The following is an 18,253-nucleotide window of genomic DNA, read 5'->3' on the forward strand; positions in this document are numbered from 1 at the left end:
TAGGATTACTACGTGTACAATCTTTTTTTTTGTAACAGTTGTGTTATTTCTTCAATAGATGCCTCAATTTTCTGCGTTGTTCTATTACTTTAAAAAAAATAGATTACACCAAACACCCGCCTCGCTCGAAATGACGTATTAATGTAGACCAATCACAAACGAGTAGACTGGGTCCTAGTGGTTAGGGTTCTCTGTCTGGATGCCGGATAGAAATATATTAAGAAATCTTCCAAACAAAGATTAGATTTCAGCTAACTCTGTAAGAAATTGAAAATTAAATATAAATTATATAAATGTGATTATTTAAAAGACACTGACTTAACTTTATTTGCCATTCGTACATTTTCTAATAGGCATCGTTTTGGACAGCGGTCAACAGATTGCCGAGTTCCACGAGGAAAGCGAGCTGCTCTGTAGCTGAAGCGACCGGCCTTTTTAAAGATCAACCGTGCAGTTTAACAACTGTTTTAGGGGTGTTTATGGTGTAGGCACGAAGGGTTGGAAGCCGTATTTTCCATTTTCCTGCAGTAATGGGACGTAAGGAAGCTACGAAAACGTGACGAAATAGCTGTCAGAAGCACCGAAGCCGAGAAAACAGCTCTTGCGGGATCAGAATTTGTGAAAGAGGGGTTTCCTCGGTGCTCCGAGCAAGGCGTGAGAGGAAAATGAAGAACAGAGGGGGGTATTTTGTTGATAACAAACTCAAACAGAGAGTGAAGGAGGTACGATACGGCAGAAAAAAAAAGTTAAATCAATTTTAGGGCCAGCTTCGTGTAGGCAAACGCGATTTCAGGTTTTGGGAACTGATCATGCTGGAGGCTGGATGTTGATTAGCATGTGAAAATGCGATTCGTTTGACGAGCATGAGCAGAGTAGTTTTTCTCACCTTGACCGTTCATCCGAAAAAAAAAAAAGAAGCTACGCAAAATCACACGTACTGTACAGAAATAACGATACATTCTATTTAATCCCAAACTATAAGAACTACAGCAGAAGGAAGTGCTTCGAATACGTGCCGTGTTTACTGTCAGTATATTTCTGTTCTAATGTCACAGGATAGTTCACATGCTGTGTAATATGGCTGTTGAATAGAACAGTAAGTGTAAATGTCCGTTTCTAACGCCACGCTCTGTCACCCCTGTCCGCCCGTCAGTACTTGAGCAGTCGCGGGAGTCCCTATGTTGACCTGGCGGCCGCGGCGGCGGAGCTGCAGAGGATGTACAGGTGAGACCGCCGCTCTCCTTCTGCGCCGTCGGCTGCTCCTGCCATCCGAGCCGCGGGGTCACGTCTTTCTTCTTTCTGCGTCTTTTCTAGCACAGAGTATGGGCGGCGGAAAAGAAACGCGTTCCGGATCCAGATTGAGAAGGGTGAGTCCCGGTTGTCGGCGTGTGCGCCTCTTCCTGCCTGCGCTTGCTTGCAGCACGATTGACAAAACTGAAGCAGCGCTTCACTCACCTTAGTGAAAGGAGTCGTCCTGCCGAATCTGTCCAGAGTTTGTATCGTGATTGGGAATTGGCGTGAGACCTGTGGTGGGCGCTGCGTGTGGGCTCTGCTCTGAATCATTGACTTCAGTGACTTGAGCCAGTCCCACGCAGCGCCGAGGGTTTGACACGGTCACTTTCACCCGCGTCTGCGCATCACGGCCTTGGAAAAGTGGTTTGGGAAGCTGTAGGAGAACATTTTAAAATCTAGCTGAAACAAGAGTTGTACTCACTGTATATCCTATAAATGACACGTATGAAGGAGACAGCGCGACGAAGTCCTGAATTCAGAAAAGGGGTTACAAATCAATACTTTCACTCAATCATGACCATTTTTTTAAATTAAAAAGTGAAAATCTCCAGGGCTAGAGTTGCTCTTCTAAAATCTTTTTCTGTTTTGGGATTGATATTGGGATGTGATTTCTTCGTCAGAGCAGCAGAGGTCAGCCCTTCACAAGCTTGAGGCTAACGTTTCCGTATCTGTATTAACTACAATGGGATTCCGTGTCTTTGTAGTGTATGCTGCAATATGTAATGAGACAGACATCACAGCCCTAGAGAACGAGCATCTGGCAAAGAGAGCCAGGCACAGCCAGCAAGCCGATGGGTATGATGTCATCTTTTCATCCATTGATTAACTACTTTCAAGTTCAAATGTAGGCTTCTGTTGATAATGATGCCAAGACTTTCCTATGAATTTTAAGATTGGGTAGTGATCTGATTTGTGTAGTTCATTTGTTAAGGACATTTTTCATCACTTTGAAATAACTGGCTTGAAAGGAGCTTTCCAAATTAAATGAATCAATTTTGAAAGCTTCCTGCTGTAGACATTACTGCATTTCTCCTCTGAAAGTGTTCTTATCAAAATCGCCTGCATTAAGCAGTATTCAATCCAATTTGTTAAGAGATTTCTGATTGTGCTTCAGGGCCGTGTTTAAAGGCTGATTTTATTCTCCAACAGGGAGGACAAGAGCTTCACGGATGACACAACTGATACTGAAGATGATCAGCTTGAACACCCGGTACTTTAATTAGAATCTGTTGATGTTTTTTGCTGGTTGTTTAATCACCTGTTTGCCAGTTCCATGAAGAACTTGTTACATCTGATTAATGCATTGTTGTTCTTTTTCGGTAATGAGCTGCGAAGGAGTACTTCTTTCTTATGATAATATTACTTCCTTCATGAAGTGTGGACTTTGTAGAGGTGTGAGTGATGTTGGCCAGCTCTTGCAGCTCTGAGGGTTGTTTTCGCTGTTGTCCCTACAGCCCGCCAACCACATGAACAGCTCTCTGCTGTCTCTGTACCGGAAGGGCACTCCAGAGCATGGCACTCCGGTGTCCAGGGAGCTGGCGGGAGACAGCCCTGCTCCTGCGCCCGCCCTGGACAGCACCCCCCTCGGCACCAGGGTGTCCCGCGGTGGCTGGTTCATCGACACGGCCCCCAGCGAGAGCGTTCTGATCGACCTGTGTGAAGACGTCCAGGAGACCAGCACCCCGGGGGTAAGGCTGCTCAGTGAGGCCTGTGGAACAGCATCGGCCTTTCGGGGCGCAGACCCTCGCTCTTCCACACGGACCGGGATGGGTTCCACAAACTGTGTTTGTGTGTTGGGGGGGGTGACACCTGAGAGTGAGGGAGACAAACCCTAGCCTTGCCTACGTCATTGGTGCAAGTGAGAGGAATTAGATTCGTGCTTCAGCTCTCCTCACTGTAGGACAGAATCTCTTCTTCGACCAGCATCTATGAGACTTCGGGTCTCTACAAGAGGTGAGACCCCCAATGCCAGTGCCAGTACATCTGTACATAGAGCCAGACAAGCCTGCAGCCCTGAGACTCACCTGAGTAATATACAAGGATGTTGATGAAGTCCCTTGTTGGGTCCAGGCTTGTGCAACAGCATCTGATGCTATGTGCAGCAGGGTGTTTTATAACCCCAGTAAGCAGGCTGATAGTAGCTCCAGCAGTTTTTTTTTTTTGTCCGCTCGAACGAATGCGTGTTTCTGTATGTGTATGGGTTTACCTTCTCTGTCTAACGCAAAAGCCCCCGGATGTCTCTGTCCTGGAGTCGGGAAAGAAACGGAGGAAAGCCTCCCTGAAGAAAGAAAAGCGAAGAAAAGAGGGGGAACCCCAGGGAACAGATGGAGAGATTGAGTCCAGCATAATGGGCAAGAAAGGTAAAAGACAGCGGTTCATCAGTGCCCAGGAATTAATAGACCTGTCACTGTTTTCTTGTTTTTTTTTGTAGTATGTGAGTTATTTGTAAGTTAATTAAATGTGTTGCAGTAATGCTGTTATTATAGTTTGGTGACTGTCGTATTGTTAATTTCTTAACTGCCTAAAAGAGGGCCACAGATTTGTGATGCTGTTGTGGCAGTTAATTTCTTAATGCCTCCTTGCTTCAACGGAGTCCATTCTTTTTAAAAGGGTAGTAAAATGAACCCCTGCAGATCCATCTGCATGAATCCATTACAGCAGATTCTTCATTTCTGGCTGTGCTCTGAGATAACATGCAATACCTTCCGTCTTCAATAATTAAGGTAAAGGCTGCACCATGTCCTGTGCTGTAAACGGAGAAGGCTGTACTACATTAAACCGATCATCACATCATCACAGCCTGTCCTGGAAGGAATTAAAAAACTCTCGTGTATGCTTCTAAATAGAGATCTCAATAGTTTATTTTTGATTTAGAAACATGACATTTATAAATGATTAAAATAAGAAGGAATGCATTCCCTTTGACCCCGATCATTTCTGTTTTTTTAGTCAAGAGTAAATCCCCAGACCTCCAGTTCTCCACTGTGAAATTTGAAGATGTAGGAGGCAATGAAGAAATGTTAAAGGTGAGCTTATAGACGAGCTGGTGAAAAGGTCTTTCATCTGCAGGTCAGTGAGTCATCAGTTTTGAGCTGAGAGGAGGTTAAAAGCTTCGTACTAATTCTGTTGCTGTTTGTTTTGCCTCCTGGATAGATGTCAAAAGCTGTGCCATTAGTTATGCTTTTAATGCCTCTCCTTACATTTCCCTGATTGGTTCTGTTTGTGTCCCAAAACAACATAAAGGATGACAAATGAGAGGAGGACCTTGCTGCCCGTCTTGCTTGCATGACAAATGTCATGCCAGAAGTAACAGTAGTGACAAAAGCATTCCGGTCCGAGCTCTCCTTCCCCGTGTGCGACGCGTGTGATACAACCACTACCTGTCCACTACCACTGATAATAATAATAATAATAAAAAACTTTATTTTGATGTGTGAAATCCGGAAGGCTGGGTCTTGACTGCGGTCCCGCTGTGTTGCAGGAGGTGTGCAAGATGCTGATCCACATGCGTCACCCCGAGGTGTACCAGCAGCTGGGCGTGGTGCCCCCCCGGGGCTTCCTCCTCCACGGGCCGCCGGGCTGCGGGAAGACCCTGCTGGCGCAGGCCATCGCTGGGGTGAGCGCCTGCCGCACGCGGCCCGGGCCCGCTGCTGGCTCCTTACTCCCCCGGGCGCCCTCGCCCGGCGGGCAGGCGCTAGCCCTGACCGGTCCCCTGGGCCGATGTCGCAGCGCTGCAGGACGTGCGCGAGGAGCTCACCATGGCCATCCGGGTAGAGCTCGTGATCCTGGGGTCTGGTTCTTCACTGAGCCCACCGGGAGTAGGCTGTGCTCAGGGCCTCAGCTCACTGCGCTCTGTGACCGGCAGGACGCGTGTGGGCTTCTTCCATGGCTGGTCCTGCGAGGACCACAGCGAGCCCTTTCGGTCCAGGGGTTGCGCAGTGTGCCAGCTCCCTCTCCTGTGCGATGTGGTGCACAGCAGTAAGGGTCCGACTCCACACAGCAGTTACCAGGCCCGAGAGGCTCAGAAGGGAGTGTCACGCTAAGTGCACTGGTAACGATATGCTTGCTGTCTACTACAGCGGTTCCCAGCCCCATCCTGCAGGAACAGAGTGTCTGCTGCTTTTCATTCCAGCTGAGCTAGAAAATCTCTAGTGCCGATTGAGGACTAAATTGAGCCCCTTGCTTGTTTAGGCTTTTATTTTCTCAGTTTACACCTGAGTGTCAAAAAAACAATACGAGGTACTGTTTCCAACAACTACAGGCAGCCTCTCCTCTATTTGCTTGTTGTTAATGGCTAAACAGGATCAAGGAATTGATGAACAAACTAGGGTGGGAAATTCCTAAAATAATCTTTTTTTGGTTGGTTACATTTCAGCCAAAACGTCCTAATGAGGGCAGATCCGAACCTCAGAAATGACAAATCTGTTCCGACCTTTTAAATCCTGAAAGCAATTAAGAAACACCCCCAGCACAGAAAACTGGAATCTGATTAAGAATTCGACTGAAGAAAAAACCCAAAGACAGCGTTGCTCCAGGGCCACCAGCAGGAGCCTCCCATTCGGCACAGGACTCGGGCTCCGGGTCCAGCTTGTTTTTGCTCAGGGGATGGAGATGACTGTGCTGTGCTCTCCAGGAGCTGGAGCTGCCCCTGCTGAAGGTGTCTGCCCCAGAGCTGGTGTCGGGCGTGTCGGGGGAGTCGGAGCAGAAACTGCGGGACCTCTTCGACCAGGCTGTGGTGAGCGTCCTCCCAGTGCCAAGCTTCACGAGGGCGGGGCGAAAGGGCGGGTGGCTGGGCGTGGGCAAGGGGGGCTCTTGCTTTATTTTGGGGGCCCTGGGGTACCTTTCTCAGAAGATTTTCAAGACAATGTTGATGGCAGCAGTGTTACCAATACAGACATCTTCCGAGCGCGGGTTGAGCTCTGTGATCCCGGGTTCGAGCTGGGCTCTGAGGTTGGGGTGGAATTAGTTGGCCAGGGTTCCGCAGGCAACCTCTTGGCGTCTCTTGTCCAATTGGCACCGAACCTCCGATCACGGGTCGTCTTGACTGCGCCACAGTAAAAGACGAGTGGCGTGTGGGCAATTGGAATGGTCAGAGAAGTCTGCACTTCCTTTTTCTCTCCTGAATGGACTCACAGGCCTCGTAACTGCTCTTCCAGGTCAGCTGGGTACAGACTGTATGTCAGGGTTAGGAACCAGACAGTCACAATGTATAAAGGGGTATTTTTCCTCATAAAGCATTGTAAATGTTAAGGGTTCGGGACTGTTAGGGTGTAAAATCAGCACATGCAAATCAGTGGGAAGCCTTTCCCCTAAGACTTAATGGTATAGAGTTGAGTTTGGGACCATACAGTAAGTGAGACTGAGTGTGTTTCACTCGTAGCCAAAGATAGCACAAAGGGTCCCCTTATAAGTCTAGGTTAAATGTAACTTTATAGCAAAATGACTTGGGGTAATTAAAATCCATAAGGATTAAAGTAATTAACTTGAGATACATTCTAAACATACATTTGAGGCGTGTATCTTACTATAGATTAATCTACCTACAACCTATAAAAAAATAGAGATAGTTACCTAATCCTTAAGAGTTGTTATTATAATTCATTGTATTGAATTGTATTGTATTGTATTTTCAGCTCTTTTTGAAACGAGTGCTTTCTTTAGCCTTCGGGTCATTCAGTGTTTCCGCTCTGTTTCTTCCTTCGGATTCGGTTCTTCACCGTGTTTGTGTATTGTTAAGCAACCTGAGGGACAGTGCCTGTCTCGTGATTGCTCTTTCAGAGCAGCGCGCCCTGTATCCTGTTCATCGACGAGATCGACGCCATCACCCCAAAGAGAGAGGTGGCGTCCAAGGACATGGAGCGGAGGATTGTGGCCCAGCTGCTCACCTGCATGGATGGTAGGATCCTGAGCCGCTGAGCCGCCGTGCCCTGACCTTCCGACTCGAGCGCGTCACCCCTCACTGAGCCCCTCGGCCTTTAACTCCCACCCCCGACAGATCTCGGGAGCCTGTCAGTCCCGGCGCAGGTCCTGGTCATCGGCGCCACGAACCGCCCCGACTCCCTGGACCCTGCCCTGCGCCGAGCGGGGCGCTTCGACAAGGAGATCTGCCTGGGAATCCCAGACGAGGGAGCCAGGCTCAGGTGACGGCAGGACGCTGTGCCCAAGGCGGGCTTTCTTTTTTATCTTGTTCCCCTCTTCCTGTTTTGCATTGGCCCCACCTTTTAACTTTATCCGTTTCTTTAAATTTTCTTTGCCTTCTTTTCTTTTCCCACTCTGTGTTTTTTGTTTTTCTTGTCTGTTTTTGCCATGCTGCTTATTTCTGGCTTCTGTCTTTTTCAAGTGTGTTCCTCTGATCCTTTCCTTCTTATTTTTTTTTCTCTGTTGTATTTCTTTATTTTATTCTCTCGTTCCCCTTCCGCTGTCACTGCCGTGTTCATCGCGCTGTTCTGTGGCTCTGCCCGTCTCCAGGATTCTGCAGACTCTGTGCCGGAAGCTCAGGCTCCCAGAGGCCTTTGACCTGCAGGCCCTGGCTCACCTCACCCCGGGCTACGTGGGCGCAGACCTGATGGCCCTGTGCAGGGAGGCAGCTATGACCGCCATCAACCGGATCCTGATTGAGATGCAGGACGGGGACAAGCCGACACAGGAGGCAGAGGGACAGGGGCAGGCAGACGGCAGCTGTACCGAGGGGGCAAGCGTGCAGCCTCAGCACAAGGACATGTCAGCAGAGGTGAGCGTACCCTCCCGGTTACAGTCAGAAGAGACTCCTGTGTCCAGCTCACCATGATAGATCACCCTCAAGATGGGTATGGAGAGTGATAAGGGAAGGACACCTGTGATCAGGACACTCTGGTGTATAGTTGGGATACTAGACTTTTCCAAGGGTATGATCACCTTCTTGATAGATCCTTAACTAAATTGTGTTTACAAAACTCAAAGCCTTCATTTGAGAACTGTGCAGTATACATGAATGGTGGTGCTGTATCATCTATACCTTTCAAAGCTAACAAAGGCATACATCGTTCCAATAGATTAGGATTTTAGCACATCCAAGACTGGGGGGTCCCACATCTTCCAGGACTGATAAAGTTGAAGCTTCCATAGTGATCTGGTTATTAGTGTTTTTGCCAATGTATATGTTTAGATCTTTATTTTGGGGGGGTAACATCTGTGTGCATTTATTTTCCTGTGAGGCTTGAAAGTAGTAGCTGCAGCAGCAGAGCGGGGCGACATGTGGTTCTCACACTCCGTCTCCCTTGCCCTGCCCCCCTCCTCTCTGTGATGCGTCACCAGGCAGAGCTGTGCCGGCTCCTGGCTCTGCTGAAGAGTGACAGTGTGCTGAGCGAGGAGCAGCTGGGCCAGCTGACGATCGAGATGGACGACTTCAGGGCCTCGCTGTCCTCCGTGCAGCCCTCCGCCAAGAGAGAGGGCTTCGCGACCGTGCCCGACGTCACCTGGGCCGATATCGGAGCGCTGCAGGACGTGCGCGAGGAGCTCACCATGGCCATCCTGGTAAAGCTCGTGATCCTGCTTGTGGTTCTTCACTGAGCCCACCGGGAGTAGGCTGTGCTCAGGACCTCAGGTCGCCGACTCGGATGCACTGCGCTCTGTGGATGTAGGACGACATCAGGGGGATCGTGAGGGAGCCTGTCTCGCTGAGCTTACTTGATTCTGTTTCTCTGTAGTTGCATAGCCAGTGCTGTTCGCCCTGGGAACAAATACCCAGAGTATTAATTCTCTTTTAAAAAACACTCTTGATTGAACACTTCAGAGCAGAAGATCAGACCTAACTGGCACGCCACAGGGAGATGGGAAACGGGAACTCTCATGATCACAGGGAGAAAAATCTGCTCCCAGACAAGTTGGGAATAAACCCAGGACCCTTTTTGAGCTGTGAGGCTGTTGTGTCAGCAACCACACTGCCTGTGATACACCTGCATAACCTTAAATCATGCTGTGTGCTGTCCTGCAGGCCCCAGTGCGCAACCCGGAGCAGTTCAGAGCCCTGGGCCTCAGTGCCCCCGCGGGCGTCCTGCTGGCCGGACCGCCGGGCTGTGGCAAGACCCTGCTGGCCAAGGTAACTCCTTTCACATCTGACTCCACGCCTGCTGCCGCTTGAACCGGGTCCGACAGACACAGCGCTTCCTGTTGTTGTCAATTATACAACACGTTCCGAAGGACTCCTTTACATCTCTACACTTCTTGCTTCATTAAAATGGAAACATACAAGTAATCAGACATGAAAGAGTCCTGTTCATGTTTTGTAAATGTCACCCGCTCTTATTATAGACAGTTGACTGAGTCAGACTTGAAACTTGGCTTTGCCCTGTGATCAATCGTGTCTATATTTTGCTTGCCAGGCAGTTGCCAATGAGTCTGGTCTGAACTTCATTTCTGTCAAGGGCCCTGAATTGTTAAACATGGTGAGTATGTTACACAGTCATAACAGAAATGCATGTCCTCTCTATTTCCTCTAGAGTTTAAACTTCTAAAAAAAAATGTGGGCCTGTATCCCTGTAGATTAAATGCGGTGTTTTTTTTTACCTACAAGATTACTAGAACAGAAAGACATTGTTTTAAGCTTCTGCAAGTGAGTGCCAGCTGTTGACCAGTACCCCAAAACTGTCTCTTGATCAGGATTCACGTGATCTTTGTGGTGTCAGTGAGCTGCTGGCACTGCAACACAAACATGCAGATTTGTCCTTAATCAAATCAAATGATCATGTAGTTTAAGAGTTTTTAAAATTGGAAATAAAAAAATGTGGGATTGTCTTGGGTAGTTAAGACAAAAATAAAAAAGGAATTGAACGCTGGGGAAAGTATTTTTACTTAACTCTTATACTTCTTACATCCTAGAGGGGGTTGGTGTGATACAGCTCCCAGAGATAGTTTTTCCTTTCTGTTTCCTTCGGTTTTGCATAGCACCAGGGCCAACTGTGGCCCATCATAGACGGAAAAAATCAGACTGACAAAGCCCCAGGAGAGAGATCCCAAACAGAATAACAAAATTACACCATTTCTATCAGGATGTGCATTCTGTCTAAGGTGTGAGACATTAATTGAACCTGGAAAATGTAGTTTTTGAAAGTCCAGGATCAGTTTGGGTTCAGTGTAGCATACTTAGGAGAGGCTGATGAAATACTTTTACTTGGTATTTAATGCAGTGGGATGTGTTGTTTTGGCATCGGCCTTCAGTCCCAACTGTGAATAATGTACCATACAGTATTACAGTTGTTAACCTTAATACACATAGTTGATCAAAAGAAATGTTCATAATTTAAGTTCTTTGTGTAAGTTAAAGGTCACTCCAATAGACTTGATAATATTTTTTAAAACGTTAGCTATGAATTTTAAAAAGCACAACACGCAGAGACCTTCCTGTTAGCTAGAGCAGATAAATAGCTCAGTTAAGTGCGAGACGTTGATGTGTTCTGAAAAGCTGACGCTGTTTCCCAGATGGGGAGCGAGCAGGGTGGCTCTTACAGGGATCACAGGGGCTCTGGGGGCTCTGTGCTTCTGCCCCTCCATGAGCTTCCCTTGTGCATCTCTGCGGGACTCTCTGCTCCACCCTGGATACAGAATAAAGTGCTGCTGGTCTGAGGGGAAGAAAGGAGGCCTCTTGGCACTTCACTTTTATTAAGAGGGACAATAGGTAAACGGTTTACTCAGCTATTGAGCAAAAGAGCCAACTGGGTAATAAAAATGTGATGCTTACAGGAAGCGTTTCCAACATGTTGTAAAAGATAACATTTTCTAGACAGCAGGGCGGCTGCATGCTGACATCAGCCCTGTTTAGTGGCATGACTGTCTCGGAGCCCGTTCTCACCCTCCTTCTGTGCGTCTCGCTGTGTGCGTCTGTCCCTCCAGTACGTGGGCGAGAGCGAGCGTGCCGTCCGCCAGGTGTTCCAGAGAGGGAGGAACTCCGCCCCCTGCGTCATCTTCTTTGACGAAATAGACGCCCTTTGTCCGCGCCGCTCCGACCACGAGGTCAGTCCCCCACACGGGGGCTTGTGCTTTTCTGAAAGTCTGGTCACTGGCAAGCGCAGGACAGGGCTCCGGCAAGAGGGTGATGGGAACGCCGGGGGTATTTAGATGGCATTCCAGTCATTTCTTAGGATTTAGAAGCTGGTGGCTTTAGTGGGGCTACATAGGATTAAGGGAATGTAAAAAAAAAAGTTACCAGCTGTATCATGAATAGAGGTTTGTTTCTGTCGGGTACGAAAAGGGTGTGTTTTTTTGTGTCAAACTGTTAATGTGCAAGACTGATGGGCCTCACGGCCTCCCCCTGCCTCTTCCTGTGTTCCTGTGCTCTTCCTCACCGTGCCCCTGGTGCTGCTGTCAGTCCGGCGCCAGCGTGCGCGTTGTCAACCAGCTGCTCACGGAGATGGACGGTTTGGAGGCACGCAAGCAGGTCTTCATCATGGCTGCCACCAACAGGCCAGGTGAGCAACCGGACACTGCAAAACCGCCTTTCCACGGGCGCGCCCGAGCCGAGCAGATGTGGACCTTGCACCTCCGGCTCGGGTGTTTGTCCACGCCTCATCCTGAGCCGGGGTACAGGCCGTGCGGCGGGGAAGAAAACCATCTTGTAGTGACCTGCTGATAGCACACGAATACACTTTTTTTTTTCCAAAGCAATTTAGTTAATTCCCTGACAGATGTGAGCATAAGCTTTTCCAATTCAGATCGCAGGTCCCAGCTCTTCTTGAATGCACTTCTTCAGCAGACCAGGGCTGATTTTATGTTCTCCCTGCTCTACTGGACTGAAGAAGTGCAAGGACAGCAGCTGTTAACCTCCTGCCCTGGCCCACTTCCAATGGTACCAAATGGGAGGCTGCAGTTTCACAGGCTGGTTCTGGCTGGTATCTGAACCGGCCCGTGGAAGCCATTTGGACCGCTACCATTCCTAGCGCTCATACCTGCGGTGCGCCAGTGGAAAAGGGGTGTGCGAGCTGGGTTTTGTCATCTTGTCAGCTGCTCGTTCCTCCTTTTTATAAGATACTTTGGAGTCCAGTTTTGTAAGATCTTGTGATTATATTTGATTAATCTAAAAGATGCCTAGTTTTATTGCGGTGGTTGACTTCTGGACTTTGAACCCTCATTTAGGGATGACTTCAGCCACACGCTTGATTAGAACACCCTTATCAACAAATTGAGCACAACCCACTGTGCAGAATAAGCAAAAGATACATTATCAAAGAACTCTTAAAGCAAGTTTTAACTCTCTTGTAATAAAAATCTGCTTCCACACTGCTTGACTTCAGGGTAAACACCTAATAAGTGTTAATGAAGACATTTGTTTTCTGAAAATATTGGCGCATTCACAAACGGAAGATGAAAACAGTGCATTTTTATTTGGCAATGCATGTAATCTAAAATATGTTGATGTCTAAGAGAACAGACGTTTTAAATATGTCAGTTATATGCATACCTATATATATATACATTGTTAATCACAGGGTTCATACTTACCCATCAAGTAATTCATAATTCACTTCATATTGTTGCCATGATTCATATACTCTTCACACAGCCATTATTTCTTCGTCAGTTTCGTTGGTTACAATGATGAGCCCTACTGACGGAATTGCCTGTTTGTGGCTGCTAGCTTTGAATTTAATTACGCTAGAAGCTGAAAAAGAAGACGCGTCAGATGCCTGCCCCCACCATTGTAACATGGCAAGAACTGATGAATGGTCATTTCCATAATTCATGCGTGACAGAATATCTCGGACGAAGTCAATGCACTACTCGGGTTATGGTGTCCCAGAAATAACTCGTTTTTTTTTTGCTTTGCTGTGACAGATATCATTGACCCCGCGGTCCTTCGGCCAGGTCGCCTGGACAAGACGCTGTACGTGGGCCTGCCGCCCGCTGCGGACCGGCTCGCCATCCTGCAGACGATCACCAAGGTGAGACCCGTTGGCCTGCGCTGGGGGGTCAGGCCGAGGCGCGCTGGGCGAGGCGCGCTGGCTGGGACTCGCCACTGGACACCGCCTGCTGCAGCTAAACCCGCAGTTCCTGAGCTGCCCTGCAGAGGGCTCGCTTCCTATGCATTTCAGTGCCATGTGTGTCAATCGCATTCTCGGCCGCGCTTTCTAGAGAGAATTTGGAATTGTTGGAGCACGTATAGATTGGACCAGACCTCTGTGCCTCATGATGCACTGTAACCACATCAGCCTGATGTACGCCACCACCTGACTTCATTGCAGAGTTCAGACTGGAATACATTCCGTTTAGATGGAGTGTTTTTGGAATGACAGTATGTGGAGATCAAAGACATCTCCTGACAACAAGTTGGTTAAAAAGATCTCTTATATGGGAGACAAGAAAAATCGCTCAGCTGCACACAGTGGCATCATGCACATGCCAAACACTTCTTAAAATGTAAAGGGGCGAGTATGGTCACAGTTCTCAGTGCTGCTTGTTTTCCGCCAGGGTGGGAAGAGGCCTCTGCTTGAAGAGGATGTAAGCCTAGAGGAGATCGCCTCCGACGAGCGCTGCGATTGCTTCACGTACGTCTGGGATTAAATTATTTTCTGTTGCGTGGGGAAAACCGGAAAACGGATGCCAGTCTTCTCGTGCGAGATGGAAAGCCACGAAGCAGCCCCGTTCAATAAGTGCAAGGGCATGAAACACGACTCGCGTGGTAAAAAGCAGTGTGTCAGCTAGGAATAGATCAGTCATTGTTCGAAGCTGCTGCTTACACAGAGTGCCATTTGTCTTGTGAAACGTCAGCCCTTTCCACACAAAGCAGTTTTGTTTTTCCCGAGCACGTGGTCACAGTTCATCTTTTTCCCCCCCGATTAATCGAATAAGCAGGCGATGGTTAGAAACGTACAGCCTGGCCCTTCCGCCTGTCTGCCTTTAAGCTCCCCGAATTCATCGCGTCTCGCCCGACGTGTGGACGAGGACGCTGTAGCCCGCTGGTCATCCTCCGCGGCCGTGCTGGGGTTCGCCGGACGGGCTTGACTCTGCGTGTGTGCGTGTGTGTGTTTGTGCAGGGGGGCTGATCTGTCCGCGCTGGTGAGGGAGGCCTCCATCAACGCGCTGCGGGTCCACCTGCCCCCCCGCCCCTCTGCTGCTGGTGAGTGCGCCGCCGCCGCCGCCTCGCCAGAGCGAACACACGACGGGTTTCCTTCCTGCCCCCGTCTCTTTTCCTGGCAGTACAATGAGTCGGCCCAGGAGGGGAAATCGCCTCCGCCGTTCCTTAACAGCTTGGCGTCCTGTTCTACACGTCCGGGAACAAGGGGTGAGAAGAGGGTGCCTTGTTCGAAGCTCCTTTGGCTGATATTGATAAAGCACCTTTCCTGGTGCAGGAAAAATGTTGACCGCTTTAAATTCACTGTTAAAAATGAATGGATGCTCCCTTTAGGCACCCCTACTGCATCGAAAGCTAAAGATACTGAAGAATTCAGCGCAGACGTGTGAAATGATGTTTGGACAGGAGCTGAAGGTGGCTGCGCACTTGCAGGATCTGAGGCGAAGGAGGGGGTTACGGGTTGAAAGGGCTGTTCCTAATGGACTTTCTCCTGCAGCTCCAGTGGTGGACATCAGGGTCAGCAGACAGAACTTCCAGGACGCCCTCAAGAAGGTGAAGCCATCCGTATCGAAAAAGGTAAGCCATGACTGCGGATCTGTACCTGCAGACACCTGTCCTCGTTTTTCTTTTCATAGTCTTCAGTGACGTATGGCGTTTTCTCCGGAGGTGCCGTTGTGAACCAAGCTTTCTGTCCAAGGTAGAAGATCGGTTGGATTCTCACGATCGGTCATTATTCACACTCATTTGTATCTATGGGAGACATACAGCTTTCTGCTACTGGCGTCTTAGTGAAGGAGGTTGGTTGTACGTGTCTCTTACCAGCGAACAGTGTACCTAAATCATTTTACAGAATACACTCTTGGAGATGCTGTCACTGGTCATCACGTTTGTTGGAAGAAATGTTGCATGCTTAAGGCACACGTTCTGACAATGTTCTGGCTTTGCCTTCTTGTACAAAGTGTAGTATGTACATGCTATCCAATAGATTTCTCCTTCCTCACTGAGTGTTTCCTTCGCTGTTTAGAGTTTTGATTTCCACTCACCTTCCTGTGAATGGTGCCCTGTAAAAGGAGTCACTGTTATTTAAAGGCCCATGTGAGGCATGAGCACCACCTACTGGGTGACACAGTCAGCACATGCGCTACCGCAGAGTTCCATCAGCCTGTGGATCATCATGTGCTACAGTGGAGTGGGGAAAGGGCTTGGGAGGGGCTTAAAATTGCCTGTGGCCGGTACAGCTTATTGTGTGCATGGAAGCCTAGGGCATATTTGAAGGATTTCTTCTACAACATCAAATCTGGACCCACTCTTTTAAAACCAGTCACCCTTTCTTTTATCTTCAGACACTTTTTGTCATTGTCACTTATCATTGAATATCTGGCATTGTTTTGCTGTTTTAGCTGGGTAGTTTTGCTTTCTGTTCCTGCCTGTCTCTAATTATGAAGTGTGAAACTTTGGAAAATGTTTGTTTTGGTATGAACGCATACCCCAGATTATTGGAAAGGTTTGCATTCCACATGCCGTGGTAAGAAGGATTGGCCCTTCGGAAGTGCTGTACAGTACTCCTTCCTTCCTTCTCCCGACAGCGTGGGTCAGGAATGTGTTTCAAAACAGCGACACGGGCAATATGAACTTTTTTGACACAGTGGGGCAGGACAGTGACCCAGTGGTCAGCATTCCTGCCTCCCAGCACTTGGGCCCTGGTTCAGTTCTGGACCTGGGGCACTGTCTGCATGGAGTCTGTATGTTCTCCCCGTGTGTGCATGGGTTTCCTCTGGGTGCTCCGGTTACCTCCCGCAGTCTTAAGATACTGGGGGATTAATTGGCTTTGGAAGTGCGTGTGTGCCCTGCGATGGACTGGTATCCCATTCAGGGTGAATCATGCCTGCACCCATTGTTTGCCGGGAGAGGATCCATCTCCCCCACGACCCCCAATTGGATACGATGTAACTAATACCTTCTTATAGGTATATCAGTTTCAAGTGTGATTAAAAGTACAAAGGCTGTGGGCTGAATTTGGGAGCTGCAGTTTCTGAGAGTAAGGAATCACCCCTGTGATGTACTGCTCAACTTTCAGACAACAGCCAGGTAGAAGAGGGTTCTTCATTCTTGCTGCCCAGTATTGTCTCCATATTGAGTTGCCTCTGATTCTCTGCTGCAATACTCTTGCTAGCTCTTGTGAAGCAGAAGCACGAGCTTCAAAACCGGTTTTTCCTCTGAGCGGTGGTGTTCTGTTAAAAGCCTTCTGGGTTTGAGGGCTTGATTGAATCTTTGAGTTTTAATTTACATTAGTGCCATGTGACTTAAACTGTGAGTGGAGCGCCCCTCACTTTGATAATCTTGTCACATAAGAGATCAAACTTCTCTTTTCTGTTCTGAATTCTGCATAAGTTAATTATTGATTGTTGAAACACTTGACAGCATGCATGTGGTCTACTTCTGTGACCCTTTGTACTGGTACTTACATATTTATGTAGAATAGTACATAGCACACAAGTAAATGCAAGGTTAACTTGTTTTGCACGTTAGTTTTTTTGGGAACAATTTTCTTTTTAAAAAAAAAAATGATCCTGACCTTTGACGTGCCCCTCTTGTCTCTGCACAGGACCAGCGCATGTACGAGCTGCTGAAAGAGTCATTAAGCCGCTGAGAGAGCCAATAGTCCGATCAGCTCGGGACAGGACTAGAGGGCCGATCCAGTGCAGAGACCTTTGGAATCGACACTTCCAGGAAATAACAGCGGTGCTGGGGATTCCCGTTTCCCTCAGCATAATATAATTAAAAAGCATCACAGGATCTGCACAAAATCATTCTACTGACTTGTGGTCACATGGTGGAACTGCAAAGCAGAGCCCTAAGCCATGGTGAGATCCTATCACACCGGTTACCAAGCCACTACCGGAATGAACACAGGGTGACTGCCGACTATTTTTCAACGTGTACATGAAAATACTCCTGTACCCTTTTCCAAAATAAAATGGGAAAAGAAGACTTTTCTAACATGATCTAATCAGTTTAAATGCAACCAGTTTGGGCAGCATGGTGCTTGACATTGCTACCTCAACAGTCAAGCGTCCGGGGTGTGGTTCAGGAAGAGTAAGGCTTGTTGTGGAGTCTATCATGTCTGTTCACCAGGTACTGTGGTTAGCACTCATCTTTAGGAGACGCTGGCTAGGTTAATTTGACAGGGAGTGTGTCACCGAGCATGTCAAGAGAGGGGAATCAGCCGAAATTGTTTTGAAAAAGCACAGAGTTGTAAAGGTTATGGGGGAGTTAGCTGAAGAGGAAGGTAGGCAGGTATAGGCAGGAGGGGTGACGGAGAAGGGAGCAATTTCTTAATTGCATATAGTGCATGCTGGTCAGGATAGTCTTAACAGGCCAGCCCCATTTCCTTATGAGATGCCCTCATCTGCAGTAGCTAAAGCTACACCAGTCCCTGCCTTGCATGACATGACAGAGTGGATCTATGAAAATGAGCACTCGAAAAAACTAAAATTGACATTCAAGTGAAATTTCACTGGCCTCAGGCAGTCTTTTTCAAAATAAGGTGAGCCTTCTGCTTTTCTTTACTGGTTTGCTGTACATCTATGCAACAATGCTTTCTATAGTTTACATAAGAAGCTCGATATTGCCACACTACAGCCTTGGGCTCTTCAAAGAAACCACGCCTTTTATCTCCTACAGATCCTGGGACTGCAAGATGAGACAGACTCAAACTCATGCTGGTCAATGTACAAGTCTGCAGTTCAGGCACAGACATGAACTTTGGAGTTCTAGACAAGGAAAAAGATTAAGGGGAAATACGTGACCGTACTCTGTGGGGCTCGAATTGATAAGAGGGAGACTCCCACTGTACTCCCATCGTTCTGTAGTTCCTTTACACTGCAGTTTCTTATATGTGGTTTTGATAGGACTGAC

At 48.1% G+C, this 18,253-nt stretch overlaps 1 protein-coding gene across 1 annotated transcript; it reads left to right on the forward strand.

Annotated features, from left to right (window-relative positions):
* The first annotated feature begins 363 nt into the window (after positions 1–363).
* Positions 364–17,326, forward strand: nvl (nuclear VCP like). Its single transcript, XM_088609688.1, has 23 exons — positions 364–722; positions 1,154–1,224; positions 1,315–1,367; positions 1,998–2,088; positions 2,443–2,503; positions 2,748–2,981; positions 3,521–3,653; positions 4,243–4,319; positions 4,775–4,909; positions 5,927–6,028; positions 7,072–7,189; positions 7,289–7,433; positions 7,762–8,023; positions 8,587–8,805; positions 9,266–9,370; positions 9,654–9,716; positions 11,161–11,280; positions 11,636–11,735; positions 13,099–13,205; positions 13,732–13,808; positions 14,298–14,380; positions 14,832–14,911; positions 16,941–17,326. The coding sequence occupies exons 1-23, from the start codon at positions 666–668 to the stop codon at positions 16,983–16,985; spliced, it is 2,538 nt and encodes an 845-aa protein (XP_088465814.1). The 5' UTR covers positions 364–665; the 3' UTR covers positions 16,986–17,326.
* The last annotated feature ends 927 nt before the right edge of the window (positions 17,327–18,253 follow it).

This window comes from Lepisosteus platostomus, chromosome 17, assembly GCF_059453375.1.
Source record: "Lepisosteus platostomus isolate fLepPlt1 chromosome 17, fLepPlt1.hap1, whole genome shotgun sequence".
NCBI lineage: Eukaryota > Metazoa > Chordata > Actinopteri > Semionotiformes > Lepisosteidae > Lepisosteus > Lepisosteus platostomus.

Coding starts and splice junctions, on each gene's coding strand:
- nvl (XM_088609688.1), top strand. CDS start 666: ATGAAGAACAGAGGGGGGTATTTTGTTGATAACAAACTCAAACAGAGA. Junction 2,504..2,747: donor ATGATCAGCTTGAACACCCG/GTACTTTAATTA, acceptor TTGTCCCTACAG/CCCGCCAACCACATGAACAG. Junction 7,434..7,761: donor GACGAGGGAGCCAGGCTCAG/GTGACGGCAGGA, acceptor GCCCGTCTCCAG/GATTCTGCAGACTCTGTGCC.